This window comes from Mesoplodon mirus (assembly GCF_964341445.2).
Source record: "Mesoplodon mirus genome assembly, chromosome: 4".
Classification (NCBI taxonomy): Eukaryota; Metazoa; Chordata; class Mammalia; order Artiodactyla; family Ziphiidae; genus Mesoplodon; species Mesoplodon mirus.
Window position 1 is genome coordinate 151483300 of NC_138979.1, and position 27117 is coordinate 151510416.

At 40.4% G+C, this 27117-nt stretch overlaps 1 protein-coding gene across 5 annotated transcripts; it reads right to left on the reverse strand.

Annotated features, from left to right (window-relative positions):
- Nucleotides 1–1320: 1320 nt before the first annotated feature.
- On the reverse strand, nucleotides 1321–27047 carry ZBTB25 (zinc finger and BTB domain containing 25). Of its 5 annotated transcripts, none has more exons than XM_082617649.1 (4): nucleotides 26811–26894; nucleotides 25561–25721; nucleotides 12245–12424; nucleotides 1321–9345 (listed from the first exon to the last, which is right to left on the reverse strand). In XM_082617649.1, exons 3-4 carry the CDS (start codon nucleotides 12415–12417, stop codon nucleotides 8211–8213), a joined length of 1308 nt encoding a protein of 435 aa, XP_082473775.1. In that variant the 5' UTR covers nucleotides 12418–12424; nucleotides 25561–25721; nucleotides 26811–26894; the 3' UTR covers nucleotides 1321–8210. The 5 variants fall into 5 exon arrangements, with proteins under 5 accessions (XP_082473775.1, XP_082473774.1, XP_082473773.1 ...); XM_082617648.1 differs by lacking the exon at nucleotides 26811–26894 and adding an exon at nucleotides 26707–26781; XM_082617647.1 differs by lacking the exon at nucleotides 26811–26894 and adding an exon at nucleotides 26496–26582.
- Between the last annotated feature and the right edge of the window lie 70 nt (nucleotides 27048–27117).

Genomic DNA, 27117 nt, shown 5'->3' on the forward strand with positions numbered 1-27117 from the left:
GTAATTTGGCTTATTTCAGAGTGAATTTCAGAATTACCTTTTTAGTTTCATGGGTTTTCTTCTCTATACTCAATATCTGGCCGGTGTTTTTTTCTGACCTATGGAAGGAAATAGTGAATGATAATCATCATGGCTCATTAAGCTCCAAGACTCTATATTTATCTGGGTGGTCTTAACCTTTTTTTCATTAAGGTACAATTTACATACAGTAAAATACACCCTTTGTAGTGCACAGTCCTACACATTTTGACAAACACACAGTTGTGTCACCTATAGGGAGTATTCATTTTTTCTTATTTTGATTTCATTGTTCTTTATACCACCTGTGTATTTTAATATAATTTCCTGGCTGCATCAGTGAAAACTGCTACTTGCTGCAGAAATTCAAAATAAGGGCTTCTTAGACTCAACATTTAAACCAGGATAAGGAAAGGCGGGGCTGCCTTGCACAGCTATTCAAACCATACAGCCCAACTCCAGAAGCACGCATTTGGTGAGTGGCGCCCCCTAGCGCTTATTGTGCATAATTTGCATGGCTCTACGTGGTGGGTCTGAACATAACCACCAGTTTGAGAGATCTGCAAAACCGGTGATGTTAACAGTGAAACAGGAAATGTTTAAAATTTTAAAAAGGAGCCTTCCATTTATATGCCTCTCCTGCCACACTTTAAAATGTTGTGATAGAGAGGACAGGTACCACCGAGCTCACAGAACAGACTATGCACATATGTGAAAGAAGGGCAATGTTGGGAAATGAGAACTGGTCCAGTAAAAAAAATCCTTTGAGATTCACTCCACTGGAATCTTTGGTCTGCATTTTAAAACCTTTTCCCTTATCTTTGCAAATGTTGTATCCTTTTCCTATAGAACCACCATAGGCTTTTTAGATTTTCCTCCCTACAAGGCACTTAGTACAAATGCCAGAAACCAAAAAAAAAAGATTTTTTTTTAAATTAGGTACTTTCCTACATATGGTTTGGACTAAGTACCATATGGCTTCCACTACAGAAGAATGTGGCAGAGCTAAATTCACAAGATCTCATTCCTCAAAGGCCTGTTTGGTCCACAAAAATCTAACATGAACCTTCTTGAAATTCAGTAATAGCATAGATCAGACAATGGGTAACAACTGCAGCTGATGAAGGCCTCCTTCCCAGGCCTCCTTCCTGCACAAGCCTCTCCCCAAGCTCCCAAGAGAGCAAGGACCAGTTCAGTTGTGCAGAGAAGCTCTCCCAGAGCACTGCTATTCCTTCAGGTTTCTGACATAAAAGGACACCAAGGTTTTCTAATAGCTTAAGGGAAGATCCTTTATTTCCATTATTTTGATACAATATCACCAAGTTGTTTCAATGAAGAAAGTTTCAACATTATATAAATACTGGAAGAGAATTTATCTGGGAGGAAGCAGGTTCATTCTCCCAAGTTGGCTAATCAGTTGTAAAATAAATTTAAGAGAAGCATTTGGTGATGAGGTACAAAGTCCTAGGATAATATTAACAGTAAATTGCAAGCAGAAATTATGGGGAGGAAAGGGTAGCCTGTATTCACTCAGTATTGGAAGGTACAAGAACTCTATTAGAGAATGTCTCAACCATCTCGGAGAATGAAACTGGTGGAAGGAAGTGAGGGAAGAAAGGGATAAAGAACAGCAGCTTAGAAAGCCAGTTGTTGAATCACAGTTGAAAGAGAAAGTAAATTTCAGAAAATAATATACAGGCCAAACTCACAGGTTGTGGCTATGAAGAAAAGAAGCAAGAGGTAAGAAACTAGGGAGTATTTACTCAAATGTCCCTGGATTTATCTCTTGACCAGGCAGAACACTAAAAACTGAGTTTGCTGTCTGATTATAAGAACAAATGTGATTGAGACTAAAATTCAGAAGGCTTAATGTTAAAGACTTAAAAGAATCCTCAGAAATGCTTGATATAACAAGCACACTAAATGTGATATTTTAAAAAGTTATCTGCTGCTATACAGGTAAATTGAAGCATCTTGATCAAAGAGGAATGTCAATATATTTCAGTACCTAATATATTATGGGATTCAAGGAAGATTCTCATTAGTCATGACTCTATAAAGTGAAGCAAGATCCAGGAATAGCTAAGTATTAAATAAATGTGAATTAAGCAAACAGTGATGCCAAATTTGAGCATAATGTAAAATAGACTTTTAAAAGGTACACTGGTGCCACCTTTTGGCCAGATTAAATATTTACACAAATTACAAACTGATCACATTTTAATTTCAGAGAGACCTTATTAGAGACACAATTGTTTAGTTCAAAGGTTCTATGAACAGACTTAAAACTGTCTTGTTGCTTAATACATCTATGATTTTTAATAATCACATTTTGTACCTTTGAAAAGATGGCATAAAAGTGAATACAAATAGAAATTTAATTCTGAACAAACACATCTCATACTCCATAAGAACTGTATTAACTTCAAAGGTGACTGGGACAAAAATCGCTAAATTTAAGTTTTGTATCCTTTAGCTCTTGACAATCCTCACAAAACTTACTTCGCCCTTTTAGACCAGGAGTAGCCTATCTCGGCACTAGTGACATTTTGGGCTGGAAAACTCTTTGTTGTGGGGCCTATACTCTACACTGTGAGATGTTTAGAGCAACCCTGGTCCCTCTACCCACTAGAGGCCAGCAGCAACCTTCCCCTACCCCCACCCAGTTGTGACAACCCAAAACACCTCCACATTGCCAAATTTCACCATGGTGCAAGGGGACCACCCCGTGTGATAGTTAAATTTATGTGTCTAACTTGACTGGGCCATGGGATACCCAGATATTTGGTCAAACATTATTCTGGATGTGTCTGTGTTTCTGGATGAGATTAACATTTGAATCAGTAGACTGAGTAAAGACGACTACCCTCTCTAATGTGAGTGGCCCTTGTCCAACCAGTTGAATGCCTGAATAGAAAAAGCTGACCCTCCTGAGAGTAAGGGTAACTTCTGCCTATTAAGTTGGGACATTGGTCTTTTCCTGCCTTTGTGATTCTCAAACTGCGAAGTTTGGACTGGAACTACACCATCGGCTTCCTTGGGTTTCCAGCTTACCAACTGTAGATCTTGGGACTTGGCCTCCATATCTGCATGAGCCAATTCTTTATAATCAATCAATCAATCAATCTTTCTCTCTCTCTCTCTCTCTCTCACACACACACACACACACACACACACACACACGCAGAGTGGTTCTGTTTCTCTGGAGAACCTGACTAATATGTCCTGGCTAAGAACCACTGTTGCAGATTACGCTACTGGAGGAGATAGAGAGAAAATAGGGAAGAAAGGAAGGAGCAAAGCAAGAAACTTCTGGGAAATGACTACATACTACCTTTCTTTCCAGAGATGGCAGTTGGAAAGCACTTGATTAGGACACCACTATTCTATTAACACAGATTATGGTTGGTAAGAATTGGACTCACTGATGCATTTTTGCATCACACATCCAAAATGTTACCTGGTACAGAGACTACTTACATCAACACTAGGAAGACAACATTTGGCAGACACTGCTGTAAAATAAGAACACATTCTATAAGCTGAGCTAATAGAAGGTTTTGTTTAGGATCAAGTCACATTAATTTGTCATGATAAAATACATGAAGTTCACAGTTTTCATTCCAAATGGAGAATACGAAACTTTCTGAAATAATGTTTCTGAAGCAAACTCACAATACATTAGGTGGAAGAGTTTAACCATACAATATATTATTGATTTCAGTCTCCTGTATTATGTGTTACTATTACTAGTACTTTGAAGATTTCTTCAGGGGCCCTTTTTCATTGTACAAGTTTTTTCTTTTTTTTCTTTTTTTTTTTTTTTGGCCGTGCTGTGCAGCTTGTGGGATCTTAACTCCCCAACCAGGGATCAAACCCAGGCCTTCGGCAGTGAAAGTGTGGACTCCTAACCACTGTACCGCCAGGGAATTCCCTTTTGCCTTCTTTTTTTGCTACAGGTTTTTGAAATCCAAGTTTCTCTGAAAGTATTTAAAGTTGATATTTTATTTAATCTGATTAAATGACTTTATTTGGCACAAAATAGAAGAGTTGATGACAGTTAACATCAGTTGCATTGGAGCAATATCTACTAATTAATCAAGTGTGGCACAGATATACACTGAAGCACAAAGGATTCTTCCAGGTCTTGAAGACAAAAATCACAGTTTGTAATTCCTTATATTTAAGACAACCAGGCATAGGATTGTATAATCTTACCAGTTTTCAAAAAAGTCCAACCATACAAACACAGAAGTACAGCAAAGAATAAAAATGTACAGATTTCATTCTTAGGAATTCAAAAATTAATTGTAATAAAATACCACAGAGCTACATTTAGTTTAAAACATACAAAGATACAAGTTACATTATAAAAATTCTTCACATGGCCTATTTTTACCTCAATTACTACCAAAAAAATGGATACTTCTCAAGGATCTCAGTTACAACATCAAGAATTTGCCTGTGCAAATAAACATCAGTGGAATTATACATTTTCCAGACTATCTTCTTCCATGATTAATATGTATTTCCTTCAGTTTTAAGTGAAGCCTTACTATTTTGACAAAACATAATGAATTACTCGGTTATTTGCCCTGCTCCATTTCTGGTCTCCATCTACTTTTTAGATGACCTACATCAGAGAAATGAAAATGGTATTCTCTCCATTGCTTTTTTGTTCCTTTTCCTATATGTAAACAATATGTTTGGGGGAACTTTAAATAAAGTTGAACTTGGCAAGGTTTCATTCCCAATAACACCAAAGAATTAATATCCTCCTTGTTAAAGGCTGAAGAGAAATACTGATGGTTAAACTATGGTAGGTAGAATAGGAACTCTAGCAACACTGCTGTTTCTAGAGTATTTGTAAAAAAAAAAAAAAAAAAAGAATTCTGCCAATTAATTATTGAGTATTAAGTAGTACATGACTGCTTTTAAGACATTCTAGAATTTATGAGTTGGAATACTAAAGTTAATAGGTTTAGCTGCAGAAAACATGTAGAATGTAGTTTTCTTTATATGGTTGGTTTTTACCAATAATACTGATAGAACCTAACACAGTTTTAATACAAATCCTCACAACACCCCTGTGAGGTAGGGATTGCTTACAGACACTTTACAGATGGGAAGTCAGAAAATCAGAGAAAGAGAGAATAATCTCAGGAGATAAATCGAGAAATTTTGGTTTTCTTATAAGGCAGACTGCACTTATCAGATACTGAGTTCTGACAATAGGCTAATAAGGACAAATACTGAAACAATCTGTTTTCCTCCAGAGAACAATTATATGTGGGATCTAGAAAGAAGGGAAAATTCTAAGCTGATCCAAAAGGAAAATGTCTGTCTAGTACTTGCCCAATACATTAAGGTATACACAGCATTTCCAGTTTTAAGAGTTTGGTAATCATCATGCAAACCATACTATATGGCTAAGATAATAGCTCCATTTTACAAATGATATAGTCAAAACTAAAGGGTTTTGCTGGAAGGACTTTTTTTATACAAAGCAGATTTTTCTTAGTGAGGAATCGTGTCTTAAAAAAATACACTCAGGGCACAGTGTTAGTCATAAAATAGCTATTTTTAAAATATTCCTGTTGAATGAATGAAAACGATAAAACTGGGGTCATTCCCCACACCACTATTCACTGGCTCTCTGGAACCCAGGTTTTGGGATTTTTTTCCTATAAAATGGAGTAATCATTTTCCCACTTCCTAATACAGACAGAATACTGTGAAGATGAAGGAAAGAACATTTGTTTTGAATTCCTAATATTAAAAGGAACTTTATGAATAAGAATAAAAATACAGTTAAGCACTCTTTTCTTAACAACCAACAAAAGTAGATATATCTCTGCTTTCAGTTAATGTTGTCTATCATGGACAGTCAGCCAAAAGCAAACTTTTGCCACATCCAGACTCTGCCCTGAACTGCTGCCCAACACCACAATTCATATGCACACTTACTTCCACCCTTTAGCTATACACACTTTTTTGTGTCAACGACTAATGACTGAGCAAGTAGGAAAGAAAACAGAAGAGAAAAATCAGGAAAATTTTTATCTAAATGAGAAAAATAAAACTTTACTTGAAGAAGGCTAGGGAATATATCTAGAATAGCCTAAGATACATGAAATCAATGTTAATATTTGTGTTCATCCTATGAGATGAAGTCTTTGAGGACAGTATGAGTTTGAATAATTACTTAAATGATTTACGTATAAGATTAGATGCAGTTCTGACACTAAAGAGCAATACATTTGTTTTAACTACTCCCAATACAACTGACTCTGTATCAACAGCTACTTAGATTTTGCTCTTAACACATATCAAGCCCCACAAGGCTTCCCATCCATGTCTAGGACAGAAACTCAACCACCTTAGACAATGTCCACTGGTTTTCTTCATTCACTCCTTAAGAAAAACTTATCAGTTCATAATTCACCTAAACTCACTGATAACCCAGAGAAAACCTTTGTGCCCTTAGAATGAGCTGGATTTCTCTTTGAGCTACCTCCTGACTGAACTCGGATACTGTTGAGGAACTCTGATGTCAGGAAATAACCGCAGAAGTGAGCAGTCAGGAAGGAGATCAAACAGTTTCTGTATGTAGTTTAATTCTAATCTTCACAAACCAAATTTATTAAATTTACTAAAATACCTGTGAGGTTTAGAATTTAGCAGGGCAGCATACAAAAAAAGATAAGGCTGTTCTGAAGCCTTTCTCTTTTGTTATCTTTGACTATCTAGTATTTTAAATTTAAACATCTCAGAAACAATTTACGTCTATCCTCTGTGCTGAAGTTTAACCAGCTATTTCCCAGCTACACAGAGCAGGAGAATCTATCATTCAGTCCACCAATTTTAATTTTTCTGGAATTTTAGCTTTGTAAGTTTCACCAATATAAAAGGGAGTTAAGTTGATTCACAGAGGGAAGGCTGTCATGCATTTTAAACATAGTTCTAGGACACTGACTGTATCTACTCTACTGGTTTTATGGACCAGAAAAAAGTTAAAATTGTGCCACCGAAAAATTACCTTTTCAGGTGATTATTAGAAAATTAATGTCAACCCAGGTAGCCTAGAAAATCTTCTGATACTGTGGGTAGAAAGATGATTTGTATTTTATCATTTACCTCATAAGCTCATGTAAACCTCTGGTCATAAAAATCTCAAACTCCCTTAAGGTCTTTAAGAAAACACTCTAGATTAAGATAACAACACTAGGGTGTCAGTCAACACAGATCTATCTGAATTTCTGTCTCTAACACCAGGGGCTTCTATGCTTATCCATGTGTATGTATCTTACTGTTTCTTTAAGTTTTTGTGTGTGTTTCTGACTCTTCTCCCCTTCTCTCTCTTAAATATTTTTTATTGAAAATGAGGTATGCTCAGTGTTTAAAAAAAATAAATAAAGCCACATAAGATGTTGCAGAGCTAGTAAGTAAAAAGTAATTTAAAACTACTCATGATTTGGTATAGCTATGCCTTAAAACAAATGTTTTATACATTATAACATATAGTTATGCACTAAAAACTATTAATTCCCTATATGGCAGAAAATATTTTAAAATAATCCTCATAAGGGCTTAATTCATGTGGAACATTAACCAAAAGTGATAGTCTAGAATATTCTTCAAAAAAGATTTCACTTATTTCATATTCAATTTGATTTTACAGATTCTACAACCTGGAAAAACTTCCATACTTCTTTATTGATTTCTGATTTCTAAATTGTGATTTAATTTATGAAAAGTTCACAGCCCTAATTGAAGGTTACATTTTAGTAGCTATGTATCAATATATCTTACAATAAGAAGATCTATCTAATACATACAACCTTAAAACTATGGATAAATGGTAAAGAAAAAGTCAATAGAACTTGAGGAGAAAAATAATTTATGAATTAAAAAATGCATGTGAGGGCTTCCCTGGTGGCGCAGTGGTTGAGAGTGCGCCTGCCGATGCAGGGGACACGGGTTCGTGCCCCGGTCTGGCAGGATCCCACATGCCATGGAACGGCTAGGCCCGTGAGCCGTGGCCGCTGAGCCTGCGCGTCCGGAGCCTGTGCTCTGTAATGGGAGAGGCCACAACAGTGAGAGGCCCGCGTACCGCAAAAAGAAAAAAAAAAAAAAAATGCATGTGAGTTTTCTTTTTCAGAACTGATACAAAAATCCTGAAGGAGAAACTGCTACTCAACCAGGATAGTATCCACATTTTCTTGTGTGAGTTCTGACTCTAAGGCACAAGATGAGTCTAACTGTTCTTGCGACAAGCGAGAACTTTTCAAGGGGACATCAGACCAGCTGTCACAATATGGCTGAAATCTCTGGGCTAATGTATTACCAAACCTTTGGCATCGGTTATATCTGTAAGATTTACCTTTGTGTGTATACATGTGCTCCAGTAATTGGCTCTTTCGGAGAAATTTATGACCACAGATAGTACAGCTGATTTTTCTTTTCCTTGAAAAAGAAAAATTACAGTTTAATTCTACTGGCTCAGTGTCTTTGGAGATCAAAGACACTTGACTGATCTGCAAAGGCTCTGTGGTACTCCGGTGTGAGTGGTCAGGCTGCTGCTCATTATCCTTGACAATGAAGGAGCTAAGCCTGCGGCATTCAAGAGCCTCGCTATTTTCATTAAGTGGATGCACTTCACCAAGGTCGTTACTTTCCAGAATGGAAGCAGGGACACCAAATGGGAGGGATCCAGACACGTGGGTATGGAGATGTTGTCTTAGATTACTACGGGAATCAAAACGTTCCCCACAGTAATGGCATAGGTGTATTTTGATACCGCTTTCAGTGGAAGTAGGGCCTGTCACCTCTGAAGAGGGTGAGGGATGGCTCTGGGAAATCACAGATTCGGGGTCACATCTCTCCTGCTTGATGGACACGGGGGGCTTCTGGTGCTCCTCCAAGGCCTGGGCAGCAGGATGGGCCCTCTGCTGGTCTGCAGTGCCATCATCCAGCCCAATAGCAAGAGAGAGCTGCAACTGGGGGTGGTCACCCTGGACAGCAGCTCTATTTCCATTGTTATTGGAAGGAGCTTCCTTGACCTCCAGCCCTTGTTTGACAGCAGTTTTTTGGGTCGTTGAGATCTGAATGCCATATAAATTTGAGGACTGCACAGCCTCTGGTGAGAACACTTGATTCATTTCAGTCGCAATGTGAGAAAGGTAGTCGGCGTGAAGAAATCGAATCCCTTCCTCCAAACGACTATGATCCACAATCTGTTTTGGCCCTTTCCCCGTGTACATAATGTGCAACAAATAGCTGAATATGTCAGGTTGGATGTCAGTTGGTTGTATTTTTATGCATTCACTGTTAAAAACAAAAAAACAGACCCACACAGAATGAAACAACCCGGTTGGCCTTTTAGTTAACAGTACACAGTCTTAGGCTAAAGCAGTTTCTTCCTAAGAAGTTCTAACTTAGCAATCTGCCTTGATGAAACTCAGCAACAAAAGCTTAAATTTTCATTGTATACCAGTTTTATGGCGCAGCAACAAGTCTTCATGTATTCAATCTACTGCCTAAAGTTAAGAAACACAGATATTCTGATTAGTTCAACATTTAATTAGTGACTCCTAAGTGATATGCACTCAAACTGCATGCCAGGGGGTAGAAAAATGATGAATAAAATAGGTACCCTGCTCTTAAGGAACTTAACAGTCTATTGGGTATATAACCAAAAGAACTGAAATCGGGAACTCAAATAGATACCTATAGACCAATGTTCATTACAGCATTATTCACATTAGCCAAAAGCTAGAAACAACCCAAGTGTCCATCAGCAGATGAATGGATAAACAAAATGCAGTATATACATACAATGGAATGTTATTCAGCCATAAAAAGGAATGAAGTTCTGATATACGTTACAAAATGGATGAACCCTGAAAACATGCTGAGTGAAATAAGCCAGACACAACGGGACAAATTTTATATGATGCCACTTATAAGAAACATCTAGATTAGGAAAATTCATAGACACAGAAAATAGATTAGAGGTTACCAGGAGCTTGCAGGTGGAGAGAATGGGGAGTTATTATTTAATGGTTACAGTTTCTTTCTGGGGTGATAAAAAGTTTTAGAAATAGATACTGGTGATGGTTGCACAACACTGTGAATGTGATTAATGCCCCTGAACTGTACAAACTGAAATGGTTAAAAAGGCAAATTTTATGTTTACATATATTGTACCATAATAAAAAATAACTAAAATTTTAAAAGGGTCTATTGGAATTGGTACTATTTAGAATTTTAAATCACACTAACCTTATTTTGGCTTCCAAACTGTATTAATATATCTACTCTTTAAATCGCAAATGAATACAAGTGTAACTTTGAAAAGGTTTAAATTAATCTCAAGCCCAATTTTCACATATGAATCTAGAATTCAGAAAATAGATGGAAATAACTGTGTAACAAGAAATCAGGAAACACCCTGCAAAATTAGGATAAAAACAACCTGAGGGAAATGCTGGATGACAAGGAACAATGGAATCAGTTGATGGACTTACCTTCCCTGAAGCAAAAGTTTGTGTCAATACATCAGAAAGCAAGTGTCAGTACGCCGGCAATCCATTTCTTTAGTCCTGACATTTTAGGATTCTCTCTTGGGTTTCACTCTTACCCGTGACTCTTACCTCACTGCCATGGTCTGTGGCAGGGGTTTTTGATATCAGCACAGAGCTCTTTTAACTGAGGATTTTTAGTTGCTCAACAGAGATACCACAAAGTAGGCCTGCTACCTCTGTATCCCCTGCGTTTAGTTTAGCATGGTGCCTGGTACACACCAGGTGCTTTAAGAGCTGAACCAACTCACCGGTCTCAGATGAGGCTTATGGGAAGGTAGTGTTTCTAATCTAGTTTCTACACTGACACTTAAGTCGGAGAGAAAACTCTTTTGCGTGGCAGAAAAGACTACCCATGACCTGTCCCCGACTCTAACCTCCTCTCCCCTTTGTGTCATATATTCCAATCATTCTGATCTACTCCATTTTCTGAATGTGCTAGCCTGGTTCATATCTGCATATGTTTTCATGCACTTTCCCCCTTTGCCTGCAACTGTAACTTTTTGCGTTCCTCTACAACATCTGAAAAACTCCTCCTGATCCTACAACATTCAGAGCCTCTGTAAAACCTGTTCCAACCTTCTCAAAATAAGGCTGCTGACACTCCTCTCTACCTTGTGCAGCACTTCTATTATAGACATCACAGTAACTATTAATAGCAGCAGCTAACAGTGCAAAGCTCTGTTCTAAGCACTTTAATATTATTAATCCATTTAATCTTCTCAATACCATGGGGTGGGTATATTATTCTAGTGTTTTACAGAGAAGGAAACTGAGGCGCAAAGAGATCAATTACACTGCAATTATTTTCTTTACATGCATTACCTCTCTCTTAGACTATAAACTTTTTTTTTTTTGGCTGCACCACCTGGCATGTGATCTTAGTTTCCGACCAGGGATTGAACCCACGGCCCCTGTACTGGAAGCAAAGAGTCTTTTTTTTTTTTTTTTTTAAGCAAAGAGTCTTGACCACTGGACCGCCAGAGAAGTCCCACCATGTAAGGTCTTTTAAAAAATCATACAGTGTTGCATCACTTTTAACCTAGGAGGTATTAAAGCTATTTTTTTCCAAGAGCTCAGAATCTGGATACCACTTTATAGCCCCCTCCTTAATACCCCATGCTGGGGCAATCTAAATTAAAAAAATTTTTTTTGAAAAAATATTTGAAACAAATGACATTTGAACTGTAATACGGAATATAAAGTGGGCAGAGTTATGACATTGAAACCTTGCTATGAAAGTGTTATGGAAGAGAAATTAATGACTTAGTGATTAAGAGCACTGATTTGCACTTGAGTTTAATATATTAGCTGTATAATCCTAGATGGACAAGTTACTTAACAACTCAGTTACAGTTTCTTTTTCTCTAACAAAGTATGGATAACAGAATTTACATTAGATAAATGCTTAGTGCTTGTTTATGGTATAAGCCTTCAATAGATTTTAGCCATTATTGTTTTCATTCTTATCTTCTACCATGGACCCTACACAGAGTTTAATGACAGATGTGTAAAAAAATTATAAATTTTTATTATTTCCTAAGGTGATCCCGTAACAAAGAATCCCCAAAATGAGATTATAATAAGGCTTGGCTCTATCACAGTATCAAAAATTCTTCTGATTTACAAAAGCACATCCTTACCTTGTTTGGTGAATAAATATCATCTTGAAATAGTTAGAAAAAGCAGCAAGCACTGCTCTGTGGGCTTTGAAGTAGACATCTCCAATAGCAACTGTGCAATCACACAGAAAACCAAATTCTCGCTGCATGTTCAGCTGCTGCAGAAGGACAAGGCTATGGCTAGCTGTGTCCATTGTGGCCCTGAGAAAAAGGATAATATAGATTTCTTTTTTTACAAGGTTGGCTATAGATCACACAAACCTAGAGAATACAAGGAGACCTAAATTTAAATGAAATTATTCAACAGTTTTCAATACTGTTAATTTTACACCAAACTTAGCTAACATTAAATACCCCATTATGACAATTGATTTCAACCCTGCTGAAATGATAAAATGTGGCCTTTTTAAAATCTGGTAAGAAGGTGGCTTGGTGTGGTGACAAAGACGTGAAAGGAAATCTGTCCCTTTTTATCTATGCAACCACAGTTTCTAGTCCTCAGTTTCCTCACTGGCAAAAATGGGAATGAGGTACTGATCCTTGCCTCAGGGCCAAATGAGATAAGTTATGTGAAAAGCACCTTGTAATGGAAACTACTATTCAAATGTTGACTATAAAATATGTTAATAACTTTACAGTGTGTCCAGCCTGGGCTAGAGCTGTCACTGCTCCTTAGGGATCCTCTGTTATGCTCAGGGGACACTGGCCTCCTAACTATCATATAATGTTTGGGTAACTTATCAGTCACAGGCTCCCTTAAAATAGATGTCAAGCCACATCCCCAGATTCACACGGGGCCTGAAGCCCGATGGGAAAGAACCTAAGCCCGACCTTAACTGGACTCAGACACATACAAGCATGGAGGTTCCCGATGAAGTAGAATGAAGGATGGGACCACTGGTCTCAGGGGAAAAAATCACGCATGAGGAAGAACATGCAAAAGAATTCTGGCGGAGAAGTCTAGTGTGAGCAGAGCAGCAAGAACATTCATGAGGGCCCTGGGAGGTGGGAGGCTGTGCCACCTTCTCCTTCCTCCACCCTCTCCACCTCAACTGTGCAGAGAGAAGGCAGCTGTGGTATAAAGGGCATCCCTGGGGTGCTGGGAGAACCTCCTCTAAAAAAGCAGGTCCTAAAAAAAGAAATGAAGTTTTCCTACTAACCAGAGAGACCAAAGTCTTAAGGAGGTCAGTGATGAGAGTGTGGGTTTAGCTGTCTGGAGACTAGCAGGAGCTTGGGCAGCAAAATGCTGAGTGGTGGATAATATAATAAAAATAGTCAACGGTTTATACTGTTTCCTGTATGTCAGGCATTTTTCACTCATTTAATTTTCAGTTCAACTCTATGAGAAAGGAAATACTCAATGCATCTTACAGATGAAGAAACAATCAGCACAGAGAGTTAACTGACCCAAGATCACACTGCTCGTATGTTGCAAAGCAGGGGATTCAAACCCAGGCACTGGACTCGAGAGCCCCAAGGTCCTCCCTCTCCACCTCCCACAAAAAAACACGACTCATCAACTGAAGGAACCTAGGAACAGTCTACACATCAAGCACCCTGGGAAGCCTGCAAAGAATCAGGGAGAAACCCAGATTTCCTACTGCTTAAGCAAATGTGACACAGCAAAACAAACATTTATACTTATTAGTGGATAAAGTCTAGATTATAACTGGTAAAGATAAAGGCAATTATTATTGATAAAAGGTTAAATCTATTTTTTTTTTTTTTTTTTTTTTTGCGGTACGCGGGCCTCTCACTGTTGTGGCCTCTCCCGCTGCAGATCACAGGCTCCGGACACGCAGGCTCAGCGGCCATGGCTCACGGGCCCAGCCGTTCCGCGGCATGTGGGATCTTCCCAGACCGGGGCACAAACCCGTGTCCCTTGCATCGGCAGGCGGACTCTCAACCACTGCGCCACCAGGGAAGCCCGGTTAAATCTATTTTTATTAAAACTACATATATAATGTACTAATAAGGAATAATCTCCAAGACATAGTAAGTAAAAAAAGCAAAATGTAAAACTGTGTAGAGAAGACTACTATTTATGTAAAAGTGGTAGTGGTTATTTTATTTTTAAAGGTGGGGGAATTTACACATAAATATATTTTTGTTTATATACACATGTCTGGAAAGGTTCAAAGAAACCAATTTTGCTTCTGGGAGGGAAACTAGGGAGCAGAGAGTTAAGGGTGGGGGGAACTATACTGTTTGAAAATGTTGAAATATTTCAGACAGACAGTAGGTAAAGAGAACAAGGTAACAAGCACCCACCCCTGGGCACAAGAAGTAAACATTATAAACAGGGTAGAGACACCCTGGCATCTCTCCCACACTCTACCCCCCCACCCACCTTGCCTACAAAGGTAACCACCATCTTGATTTTGGTGTTTATGACTCTCCTGTACATTATCACATTCTTACTGAATGTGTTCAGATTCCTTAAGAACGTTTGGTATTGTTTTGCATGTTTTAAAATTTTATACAAATAATATTATACTTTAGGAATCCTGCAACTTGCTTCTTTCAACTCTACATTCATACATTATGATACTGAGCAGGGCCCTGTGGGGCTCCTGGGCACAAAGGCTTTCTGTGTCCCCCATTTCTTTGATTACAAGACATAGGTTTCATTCAGCCTCCATGACCTTCCCTGAATTCCAACAGGCAGATTAAAGCAGTTATTAATTCGGGAAACGAGGGGATGCTAGACCAGAGAGAAATAAACAGTCATAGAAACAATAGTGCAGCCTTTGTGCAAGGTCTTGGTTCCCCATCAAGGGATACACACAACAATATCTTTGAGCTGTTTTGGAGATACTGAAACCCCCTCCAGGTGGGAGAAGTTAAGATTAACGATGGTATGCTGCCCACAAGCATGCAGACCCCAGACCAGCTGGAACCTGAAGGTTGATGTTGCTGACTCCTACTTACCTCACCACCAACCCATCAGAAGAATGTCCATGAGCTGATCATGCCCTCTTGGAACCATTACTATAAAACTTCTCAGTATCCTCTCCAAGTTGGGACACATAGTTTTTAGAGGCAGGAGCCCACTGTGTCCCCCTTTGCCTGGCAAAGTAATAAAGCTATCCTTTTCTACTTCACCCAAAACTCTTGTCTCCAAGATTCAATTCTGCACCAGTGTACAGAGAAACTGAGCTTTCGGCATCATTACTTTTAAAAATCCTACTAATTCAAACGTAGTAGTTTCCCTTACTCCTCCCCCCAAGTAAAAATACAAAACAAAACTCTCCCATACCATCTCATTTTAAAAGCTTTTAAGCAGCAATGAAATAAGAAATAAGATAACAGAACGTACAAAGACCTGAGTCTATCTTCTAAGAATATAAACGAAAATCCAGGTTGTGGGTATTGTTCCAAAAGGCCATTTAACCAAAAGTCAATATTTATTGTATTTACCACATTTTCCTGATTCTAAAATACCACCAATTTATAAGGAGATTAAAAAACCAAAATAAAATTCCATATTGGAGATTTCAATATGTGAAAACATGTCTTAGATTCAATAAAATGGTTCAAATTGAAGTGCCTTAAACCAGTCTTAAAACTGTCCCCAAAAACCCCCCTCAGATCATAAATGTTCTCAACAGTTCCATATATACATATATATTTATACATATAGTGCATTAGTATAGTGAACTGTTGAACCATGTGGAAATGAAAATAGCACACTAAAAAGCCACATATACAAAAATCGGTGGTTAATGTTCTATGAGTAACAGTTAAATTCATTTATCGAACAAGTATTTTGTGAAGAGAAATTTAACAAAGAGAAAATATTCGAAAGCATGCCTTGTACAAGGCATGGGGACAGAAAAAAATTACAATGATGTTGCAGTCAAGATTATAGGCTAACAGGGGAGACAAATCATAAAACACAGTAACTATGACATGAAGTAAAAGTGGTAAGGGCCAATTACAGCAGTTGGAGAACACACTATGAGGGGGAGATAAATGACAGGAAACCCAATGAAAAATAATCCATTTGAACTGGATTTCGATGAACAGGCAGAAGGTGAACATAGCATTCTAGGCAGAAAAAAATAGAATGAGTAGGGCTCCCCTGGTGGCGCAGTGGTTGAGAGTCCACCTGCCGATGCAGGGGATGCGGGTTCGTGCCCCGGTCCGGGAAGATCCCACATGCCGCGGAGTGGCTGGGCCCGTGAGCCATGGCCGCTGAGCCTGTGCGTCCAGAGCCTGTGCTCCGCAACGGGAGAGGCCACAACAGTGAAAGGCCCGCGTACCGCAAAAAAAAAAAAAAAAAAAAAAAAGAATGAGTAAAATCACCATCATTAGGCCTGGGAATCAAAACTGCTCTAGTAGCAACATACACAAAAGATTAGCAAGGGAAAGGCACGGAGAAATAAAGACCAGCAAAGTAGCCTTCTGCAATATCCAAACAACAGCAGTGGGAATGAAGAAAGGAATACAGGAAGATATACCAGATGGAGACTGACATGACTTGGCAGAGGACTGGATGTGGTCAGCCACAGAGAAGAGCAAGTCAAAAGTGAGGCTCAGAATTCCAGGTTGGGTAACTGGAAGAATTCATTCATTGCTTTGGGTCCTATTTGCAGAGTAACTGCCATGTGCTAGGTTGATACAAAGGTAGCATAGCAGAACGCCAGAGGAGAGGCACAGAAACTGGCTTGGTAAGAGAGAAGTTTCATTTTGGACACAGTGAGTTTGATGTGTCCACTCTAGGACATCTGAGTAGAAATGTTTAGTTACCAGTGGAGACAACAGGCAGCACTGGAAAGAAGATTCTCTGCAATAACAAGGCTCAAGTCACCAGGATTAGATGGGACTACTGAGTGAAATAAGACGGGAAAAAAGCTAAGAATGAATCCTTGAAAGACAAGAATAGTACAACTAGACAGAAGAAGAGAAATAAGAAAATATATTGTCATTGAGAGAGATAAAGAAAAGGCAAGAATCTTGGTGGGAGGAGGTGGCAATGGTATAAAATGCTGCAGAGAAACACAGGATGAGGCCTATTACAAACACCCCCAAGTGTGCTGACCAAGAGGTTTCTGGTGACCTCTGACAACAGTCTGGGAAAGCAGCAAGAGCAAACTATCTGACTGCAGGGGAATGTCAGAAAGCAGAGGTCATAAAGGGTAGGTACAGACAGAACAGGACATTGAGGGAACTGCAGATCAAAGACTTTCAGGCTGAAGAGGGGTGTAATCTCTAGAAGCCGGAAAGAATGCAATCAAAAGTGTAAGTGTAGGAACTTCCCTGGTGGCGCAGTGGTTAAGAATCCGCCTGCCGATGCAGGGGATACAGGTTTGAGTTCTGGTCCGGGAAGATCCCACATGCCACAAAGCAACTAAGCCCGTGTGTTACAACTACCGAGCCTGAGCTCTAGAGCCCGCAAGCCACAACTACTGAGCCCGCATGCCACAACTACTGAAGCCTGCACACCTAGAGCCCGTGCTCCGCAACAAGAGAAGCCACCACAATGAGAAGCCCACGCTCTGCAACGAAGAGGAGCCCCCACTCGCCGCAACTAGAGAAAGCCCACGCGCAGGAACAAAGACCCAACACAGACAAAAATTAATTAATTAATTTGAAAAGTATAGGTGTAGCAGGTAGCCATGCAGAAAAAAGCAATCTCTTTTTCTGATGGTGGAAAACAGATAGTTGAGGTAAGGAGAGAGAATTTGAATGTACTCTTAGATGGCATTGATTTTACAAACTATGAAGTCAGTCCATATGCAGAGGGAAGAGGTGAGTTTAGGCCTTGAAAGAAACCTATTAATCCCTGATGCTAATATAGAGTGTTGAAGTTTATAGAGAACTTTCACACACAATGATTTATTTCTCTTTCTGCTTCAGATGAGATCATTTCTATTTACTTATCTTCAAGTTCACCGTCATTCCTAATCTAACCCATTCTTTATTTCAGATATATTTTCAGGACTAAAATTTTCATGTCATTCTTTCTTAGTATCTACTTCTCTGCTAAGATTTCCAGTCTGTTCACACATTACAACCTTATTTTGCTTTACATCCTTGAGCATAGTTATAGTAGCTGCTTTAAATCTTCTCAGCTAAATCCAACCTCTGGGTCATCTTCGGGTCAATCTCCACTAATTAGGGTGACAGTTTCCTGTTTCTTCATATGTCTAGTCATTGTGGATAATATCTTAGACACTGTGATTACTAAAGACTCTAGGTACTGTAATATTCTTCTAAAGCATACTGATGTTTTTGTTTTTTGCAAATTAACTAGGCTGAACTTAAACTCCAAGTTCTGCCTCCCTGTGGTTTAGTATTTTTGTTTTTTAACATCTTTATTGGCGTATAATTGCTTTACAATGGTGTTAGTTTCTGCTTTATAACAAAGTGAATCAGTTATACATATACATATGTTCCCATCTCTCTTTCCTCTTGCGTCTCCCTCCCTCCCACCCTCCCTATCCCACCCCTCTAGGTGGTCACAAAGCATGGAGCTGATCTCCCTGTACTATGCAGCTGCTTTCCACTAGCTATCTACTTTACATTTGGTAGTGTATATATGTCCATACCACTCTCTCACTTTGTCACAGCTTACCCTTCCCCCTCCCCATATCCTCAAGTCCATTCTCTAGTAGGTCTGTGTCTTTATTCCCGTCTTACCCCTAGGTTCTTCATGACCTTTTTTTCTTTTCTTTTTCTTAGATTCCATATATATGTGTTAGCATATGGTATTTGTTTTTCTCTTTCTTTCTTCACTCTGTATGACAGACTCTAGGTCCATCCACCTCACTACAAATAACTCAATTTCGTTTCTTCTTATGGCTGAGTAATATTCCATTGTACATATGTGCCACATCTTCTTTATCCATTCATCTGTCGATGGACACTTAGGATGCTTCCATGTCCTGGCTATTGTAAATAGGGCTGCTATGAACATTTTGGTACATGACTCTTTTTGAATTATGGTTTTCTCAGGGTATATGCCTAGTAGTGGAATTGCTGGGTCATATGGTAGTTCTATTTTTAGTTTTTTAAGGAACCTCCATACTGTTCTCCATAGTGGCTGTACCAATTCACATTCCCACCAGCAGTGCAAGAGTGTTCCCTTTTTTCCACACCCTCTCCAGCATTTATTGTTTCTAGATTTCTTGATGATGGCCATTCTGACTGGTGCGAGATGATATCTCATTGTAGTTTTGATTTGCATTTCTCTAATGATTAAAGATGTTGAGCATTCTTTCATGTGTTTGTTGGCAGTCTGTATATCTTCTGTGGAGAAATGTCTATTTAGGTCTTCTGCCCATTTTTGGATTGGGTTGTTTGTTTTTTTGTTATTGAGCTGCATGAGCTGCTTGTAAATTTTGGAGGTTAATCCTTTGTCAGTTGCTTCGTTTGCACATCTTTTCTCCCATCCTGAGGGTTGTCTTTTGGTCTCGTGTATGGTTTCCTTGGCTGTGCAGAAGCTTTGAAGTTTCATGAGGTCCCATGTGTTTTTGTTTTTATTTCCATTTCTCTAGGAGGCGGTTTTTTTAGTGCTAGGTGTGCTGTTTGGAGGCTGATCAACACAAGTATACGTTTAGGGGCTGGTAAGAGATCCAAGCTCAGTTTAGATACAGGATTTGGGGTCTCCCCCCAACAACCTTTCTAGGATTTTCCTCCTTACTTTCTACCTGTGTGGTCACTCTGAACTCTGTCCTCTTTTCTTCAAGCAAGTAAGACTACGGGTTATTATCACAGTTTTAGCCATCCCCTCATGTCCCCAACTGGGGCCTTCTCTCAGGCTAAAAGCCATAAAAATGGAAAATTATTCACAGCTGTTCCATTCTTCCAAGCATAGACCTCATTCCAGTTTCTGCTTGCTTTTTGTCACTCTCGAATACCATCTGGTCGTTTTAAAAAATTTTTTCCAAGTTTATAATTTTTATTTGCAGAATTGTCCTGATAGGAACTCAGCTGTCACGCTTTATCAGCAGTTCTAAAAAGTTTTGGTCTCAAGATCCATTTACACTCTTAAGAAAAGTATTAAGGGCGGTTAAGAACTGCTGTTTATGTGGATTATATTTATCAATATTTACCATATGCAGAATTAAGAGAATTTTTTTAAATTTTAATATATTTGAAATAACAATAAACCCATTACATATTAATATAAATAACACATTTATTCTAAAAAATAATTTTTTTTAAGTGAGAAGGGTGGCATTGCCTTATAGTTTGCAATCATCTTTAATACCTGGCTTTAAAAAATACAGCTGGGTTCTTTTCTCTGTTTCTGCAATCAGTCTGTTGCCACATGTTGTTTTGGTTCAAATGTATTAAGAGAATTTGGCCTTGGCAAAAGGGAGATACTTGTAAACCTACTGAAAGGGTTTCAGGAACCTTCAAGGGGTCCTTGGACCACACTTTGAGAACCTCTGCCCTACACTATCTTTTTTTGATCCTATGAGGTAGTGAAGCAGGTACTGTATTACTTCCATTTTCTGCTTAAGAAACCACAGGCTCAGAGAAGGCAGGAAAGGTACCCAAAGTCAGACAACTAGCTGTTAAATGGTGCTGGTAGAACTTCAGTTCAAGTCTGACTTCAAATTCAGTGCCCTTTCTTCAAAATTCCCATCTAGAACTTTCAACATATATACTGATGGAAGACTTTGCAACTATATTGAATCAAATAAGGGGATAAATGTTCCAAGTTTATAACATGAAACAAACTCAAATCTGTTAAAAAAAAAAAGAAGTCATACACACACACACACACACACACACACACACACACACACACACACATATATATAAGTTCATCTAAATTTGTTTGCATAATAGACCTTTCATGTGTTAAGGCAGCACAATCAGATTTTACCTCATGTTAATAGAGCCAATACATCACAAAGTTATTCAGAACATTTTTCTAATGTAACTTACTTTGCAGATTATTAGCTAGGCTTTTTATATAGCCTTTGCTCATCATTTTTTGACCACTCATTTTATTTTCTTTAGTATGTGGGATAGCCAAAGTTTCCTATGTATACAGAAACATCTTAGAAGTCACATGTGAGAATTTTTGGTGGAAATTCAAAATGTAAGAGAAGTTGCAAAAAAATAACCTATCATTATATTTACAAATACTATAGCCAAATGTAACAGTCCTACATCTTAAAATGCTTTATCTGTTATCAAAGTGGTATTTATAATAATGGCACTGATATTTAAGAGACTACAAAAACCTTGTTTACTTACTAGACTGCAATAACTCTGGGTTAGCTCAAACTAAGTAAGCTAGAACAGCTTAATACTAGTATCTATGTTAGCTGAATTCAAAGTTAGCTTGATATCCAACATCTTTGATTTTTATTTATTTTTTAAAATCTATTATAATAGTTAGACTGAACTCTCAGATCTATGGTAGCCAGAGTGATGTCCTAGAATACACAGCTTTTCATTCTTGCAGGCTATAAGAATCTTTTAAGAAGAAACAAAAGGAGTAAGACATCTGTTTCTCTGGAAAACAAAGTCTTAGATATTTTCTTTGTGGTTCTCACCACTGTGACTTTATTATTAATTATTGTTAAGACATGGAGACAGGAAAGTTAGCCCAGGAATGTGCACAGCTTTTTTGAGATACTTACTCATGGCTATAAATACAAAGGTAAAAGCAGAAATATCCAGAGTGCTACATAATAAGACTTTATACAAGGATTTTAACTTTTGTTTGTTTGTTTGTTTTGTTTTGTTTTTTTGCGGTACGCGGGCCTCTCACTGTTGTGGCCTCTCCCGTTGCGGAGCACAGGCTCCGGACGCGCAGGCTCAGTGGCTATGGCTCACGGGCCTAGACGCTCCACGGCATGTGGGATCTTCCCGGACCGGGGCACGAACCCGTGTCCCCTGCATCGGCAGGCGGACTCTCAACCACTGCGCCACCAGGGAAGCCCAAGGATTTTAACTTTTTAATGTACTTTCACATGATTGTGGTGGTGTAACGTTTTATAACCAAGAGAATGTTTGCAGAAATCATTTTACCCCAGAATAGTGGCTCTAACTGCCGACTGCATCGTAAAACCTTCCATGTAGAGTTGTACTGATGCCTGAGTCTTACTCCAGATGAACCCAAACAGAACTGCTGAGGGTAAGGCACAGATCCTTTTTTAAGCTCCTCAGGTGATTCTAATATAATGCCTCAACGAAGAACCACTGCATTAAAAGAACAAGGGACAAAGGAAACCCTAGAGACTATTTCACAAACTAAAGTTACAGAGAAAAAGACACAATTTCACAAGAAGTGCTCAAAATGTGGGAATTATACCAGTTACATTAAATGAACAAAAATCGGGCTTCCCTGGTGGCGCAGAGGTTGAGAGTCCGCCTGCCGATACAGGGGACGCGAGTTCGTGCCCCGGTCCGAGAAGATCCCACACGCCGCGGAGCGGCTAGGCCCGTGAGCCATGGCCGCTGAGCGGGCGCGTCTGGAGCCTGTGCTCCGCAACGGGAGAGGCCACAGCAGTGAGAGGCCCGCGTACCGCAAAAAAATAAATAAATAAAATAAAATAAATGAACAAAAATCAACTACTGTAATTCTAATTTTAACTTTAAACTAAAATATTAGCCAGATTAAGAAACAGGGCTTCCCTGGTGGTGCAGTGGTTGAGAGTCCGCCTGCCGATGCAGGGGACGCCGGTTCGTGCCCCGGTCCGGGAAGATCCCACATGCCGCGGAGCGGCTAGGCCCATGAGCCATGGCTGCTGGGCCTGCGTGTCCGGAGCCTGTGCTCCGCAACAGGAGAGGCCACAGCAGTGAGAAGCCCACGTAATGCAAAAAAAAAAAAAAGAAAAAAAAAAAAAAAGAAACAAAAATATTCCCAAACTAACAGGATGGGTATTGTGGGAGGACAAAGAACACAACATTTTCAAACTTTTAAAAAAGTACTTAGGAAAAAGAGGTGTATTTAACTCTCTCATACACCATTACACCTATTTTCATAATAGCTGAAAATGACATGGAAATTCCAAATCTGAAAATTATTGTGTGAGGTAAAACCTGCAGTAATTCTAGGCATTTGCTTATGAAAATCACTGAGAGTATAAGAGAAGAGGGTAAGAAGCAGACATGGTAGATGACACAGGAAAAGCAGTCATGCTCTAGAAACCTTTAACGGAACAGGGAAACGTTAGTTTGGGGCCTCCTGCCTGTTGGCAGTCACAGCCAGCCTACTACATATCTACCCCCATCTAACCAACATGTGGGATGCCTGATAAAGCCGCAACATCAGGCAAACAAGAATGCTAACACCAGTGAGGGCAAATTGCTACTGGACTTTAAAAATACCAGAACCCCGTAAAGGAAAGGAAAAGATTCTTCTTAGTCTGCTAAAAAAAATAAACTATGCATTTCTGAAAGAAGAATAAGCTACTCACAGGACAGGAGAAAGCTGGAAAACAACAATGCTAGTCCACACCTAGAATACGGTATAAACAAGGATGATTATAACTTCTGAATATAGGTGAACCACTACTTCCTTTGCCATGGAATGTTCCACAAACACGTTATCCACATGGGCTAATGAAACCATTTGCTTAAAGTGCCTAGGGTTTTTCAGGGGGAACAAAAAGTCGTTGTATGACTGATTTGTAACCAGGGAAGAAATGAATTCGAAAATTTTCAAAAATAACTAACTTAACACTATAAACACTTTTTCTCCAGGTAAGGTTAAAAAAAAAAAGAAAGAAAAAAAAATTCCTACTAGCAAAGGGAAAGTAGACGTGTTAATAAATTCAACCAATAATCCTGAAACTGATGTTTGTTACTTTCTTTCCTCTTCCTCCACTTTCCCTAAGCAAGTTCAAGTAGCAATATCTTTTCTATCCTAGAGGAAATACTGTTTAGTTACTATCAATAGCTATTATTATACAGAATAAATAGTATGTGCAAGGCCTTGTGCTAAATGCTCTATGCACATTATCTCTTTTAATCCTCACCATGACTATATGTATTATTTTTATTTCCATTTTACAGATGAGGAAAAAACCTAGGCTTAGGACACACAACTAGCAAACAGTATAAAGTGGGGATCAAAAGCTACATCTGACTCCATAGCCTGTGCTGGTAACTACAAACTGGAACAGTATTTTTCTTAACACTCTTCTCTCAAAAGACTGAAGTTCACATGCAATTTGGAATAAATAAGCAGAAAGGGGGCACAGGAAGTGGTGCAGAAATACTTTATAATTTATCAAGATAAGAGCACCTGTGCTGCTTTTTAAGACAAGGGGGAAAAAAACCCTCAACGCTTTTCTGGCCCTGTTATTACTAAAATGGAGAAGTTTTTCTTTAACAAGATGGTCAAGCACCATCTATGGACCATAGTAAATAAATCACTTTGGTTCAGTGGTGAGGAGGGCATTATGCAACACTTCCCAGCACAGCCCTGGCCAGGGTAATTTATGGCCAAGGCACTTGGGCCCCTCCTCCCCAGCTAGACAGCCTGGCTCCTTCGCATTCCCCTCAGGAGATAGGGTGGAAGCACACAGCTCCACTTTCTAAGGCATAGAGGGCAGCTGAAAGTCCTGCTCAGCCTCTCTGGGCAACCACAGGCGCCAATAAATCAGCCACAGGCGATTCTCTCATCCCCTCCCTGGCTAGAAGTGGTAGCAAGATCTAATGCAAAAGAGCACTGACCGGACTTGGGAGATAAAGTGATTTAGGCTTGAACTCTACTGCAAATGACTGCATCATCGAAGCCAGGTAATCTCTGAGACTCTTTCCTCACTTGTAAGATGGAGACAATACTACCTCCTTTTTGCTAAGTATTCAAAATCCGTCTATGAAAGCAGCTAGCCACTGCAGGTACTCAATAAACAGTGACCACACCTGAGCAGAATCCCTCTACTACCTCCAAGACATTCAGAACAGGGCTGGGCAAAAAGGTGTAGCAAGTCATGTGAGGCCCCCTCCTCTTTTCTTGCTGACCATCCTGTGATGCTCCACTGCTTCCTGATAATCTCCCAGCCATCAGAACTCATCTATTCTGCTTCCTATCCCATCGGTGTTTTGTTCCCTATTAAGGAGCTGATGTTTGATAATGGATTAATAATTTACACTTAATTAAAGCACATGCATATTGCTAAAGAGGTCTTTGATGCCTTTACCTAAGGAAGCAACCAATGCTGTAAACCTTGGTTACTCTTGCATAGAATAGGGCTGAATTTTGGGGGGGGGGGGGACGACAAACTTTGATCCCAAAGTACATTAATAGGCAGCTTATTCCACCTAGAAATAGTCAACCGCATTCCTTAGGATACCAGAGCCATCACACTAGCCAAGTCTGATTTCTCAATAACCGGAATCAAGTCAAACATAATCACCTCTGGCAGACAGTCTCTACAGTGCGTGGGTTAAACTGGCACCGCACTCCAGCAGTGGCGAGGAGCGTAACGACCAAGGCATCTAGAGCCTTGGAGTCCAGTTAGTGAAGAGGTATGGGACTTCGATCAAGCTACACCGTCTTTCGGCCTAGTGTCCTCATCTGTAAAATGAGAGGGATGAACTGCATTTTCTATAAGGCCCCTTTCAGCTTTAAAACTTGTGATTACAGGGCTTCCCTGGTGGCCCAGTGGTTGAGAGTTCGCCTGCCGATGCAGGGGACATGGGTTCGTGCCCCGGACCGGGAGGAGCCCACATGCCCCGGAGCGGCTGGGCCCGTGAGCCACGGCGGCTGAGCCTGCGCGTCCGGAGCCTGTGCTCCGCAACGGGAGGGGCCACAACAGTGAGAGGCCCGCGTACCACAAAAAAAAAAAAAAAAAAAAAAAAAATTTGTGATTACAAAGTGTACTTTACACACTTCACAACATCCTTTGAGAATCAACAGCTTTGCCAAAAAGACTTTAGTCTCAAGAGAATGCATGCCATTGGGGGGAAACGGGCGTTAATTTATGAAACATGATAGCTGCTGTCAATTTCCAGGTACAGCTTAGAGCAGCTTGACAACAGCTTGCTTGCTTTCTCCAAATAATGAGTGCTAGAGAAGGCAGTGATAGATGGAGCAAGCTTTAAAAAGAAAAACTAACTTTGCTCAGAATGAGATTAATATAATCTGAAAAAAGAAAAATTAATTATGGGGATGATGGGGACTTCCTGCCCTAGAGACGGGGTAATCACAAACGGGGGTGGGGAAGGGAGGACAGTGGCTGCAGCGCCCCGCAGGTGACACCTGGAGACCCGCCCATTGGCGAGAGGGGTCGGGGGTGCGGCTGCATGGGGAATGCCTCAGGCCCGTCGGGGCTTCCCGCGCCACTCGCACCCGGACTGGCAGCCGGAAGGACTCCGTGCCGTTAATGCGCCCCCGCGCCCTCTCCGGGCCTGCGTCAGGCCCCGGCAGCCGCCTGGTGCGGGCAGCGAAGGGCAGCTCTGGACCTCCTCGGCCCAGTTCTCACTCGCGGTTGCCATTTTCCTCCACTGCCCTGACTGACATCTCAAACGGACCAAAAACACCCCCCTCCCCAGCTACTTGCATCTGTCCCGCGACCGACGCAGCTGCAGGCCACCGCCCCAGGCGGCTCGCGACGGGAGGGACTGAGCCCGGGGCAGCCCACAGGGGCCGGGCCTCATCACTTACCCAGAGGCCGCCGCGGCGGGCGGCCGCTTGACTCCTCCGTGCGGGAGGGGCGGCTCCCGCGCCGCGTACGTCACGCGGCGGCGCCGGCTCACGCACCCCGCGGCCCGCTCTCGCGCGGCTTCCCGCGCCAGCCGTCCTGGGATGGGCCCACGTGATCGCGCGCCTCGTAGCTGGCGCACCAGAGGGGCGGGGAGAGGGTCGGTGTGCGTGCATGCGTGCGTGCGTGCGTAGGTGCGCGCCCGCCCGCCCGCTCAAGTGGCCGGGCGGGGGGTCGGCCCGCGCTCCGGGTGGCTTTGCCACGGTCGCT

Excerpts from the sequence above, each read along its gene's own strand:
- ZBTB25 (XM_082617646.1), bottom strand. The coding sequence starts at position 26,641 with ATGGCAACCGCGAGTGAGAACTGGGCCGAGGAGGTCCAGAGCTGCCCT. Across the intron at positions 12,425-26,495 it reads CCTTCCGGCTGCCAGTCCGG|GGCCACAATGGACACAGCTA; the intron begins GTGCGAGTGGCG and ends CCTTTTTCTCAG. Across the intron at positions 9,346-12,244 it reads ATATTTATTCACCAAACAAG|TGAATGCATAAAAATACAAC; the intron begins GTAAGGATGTGC and ends TGTTTTTAACAG.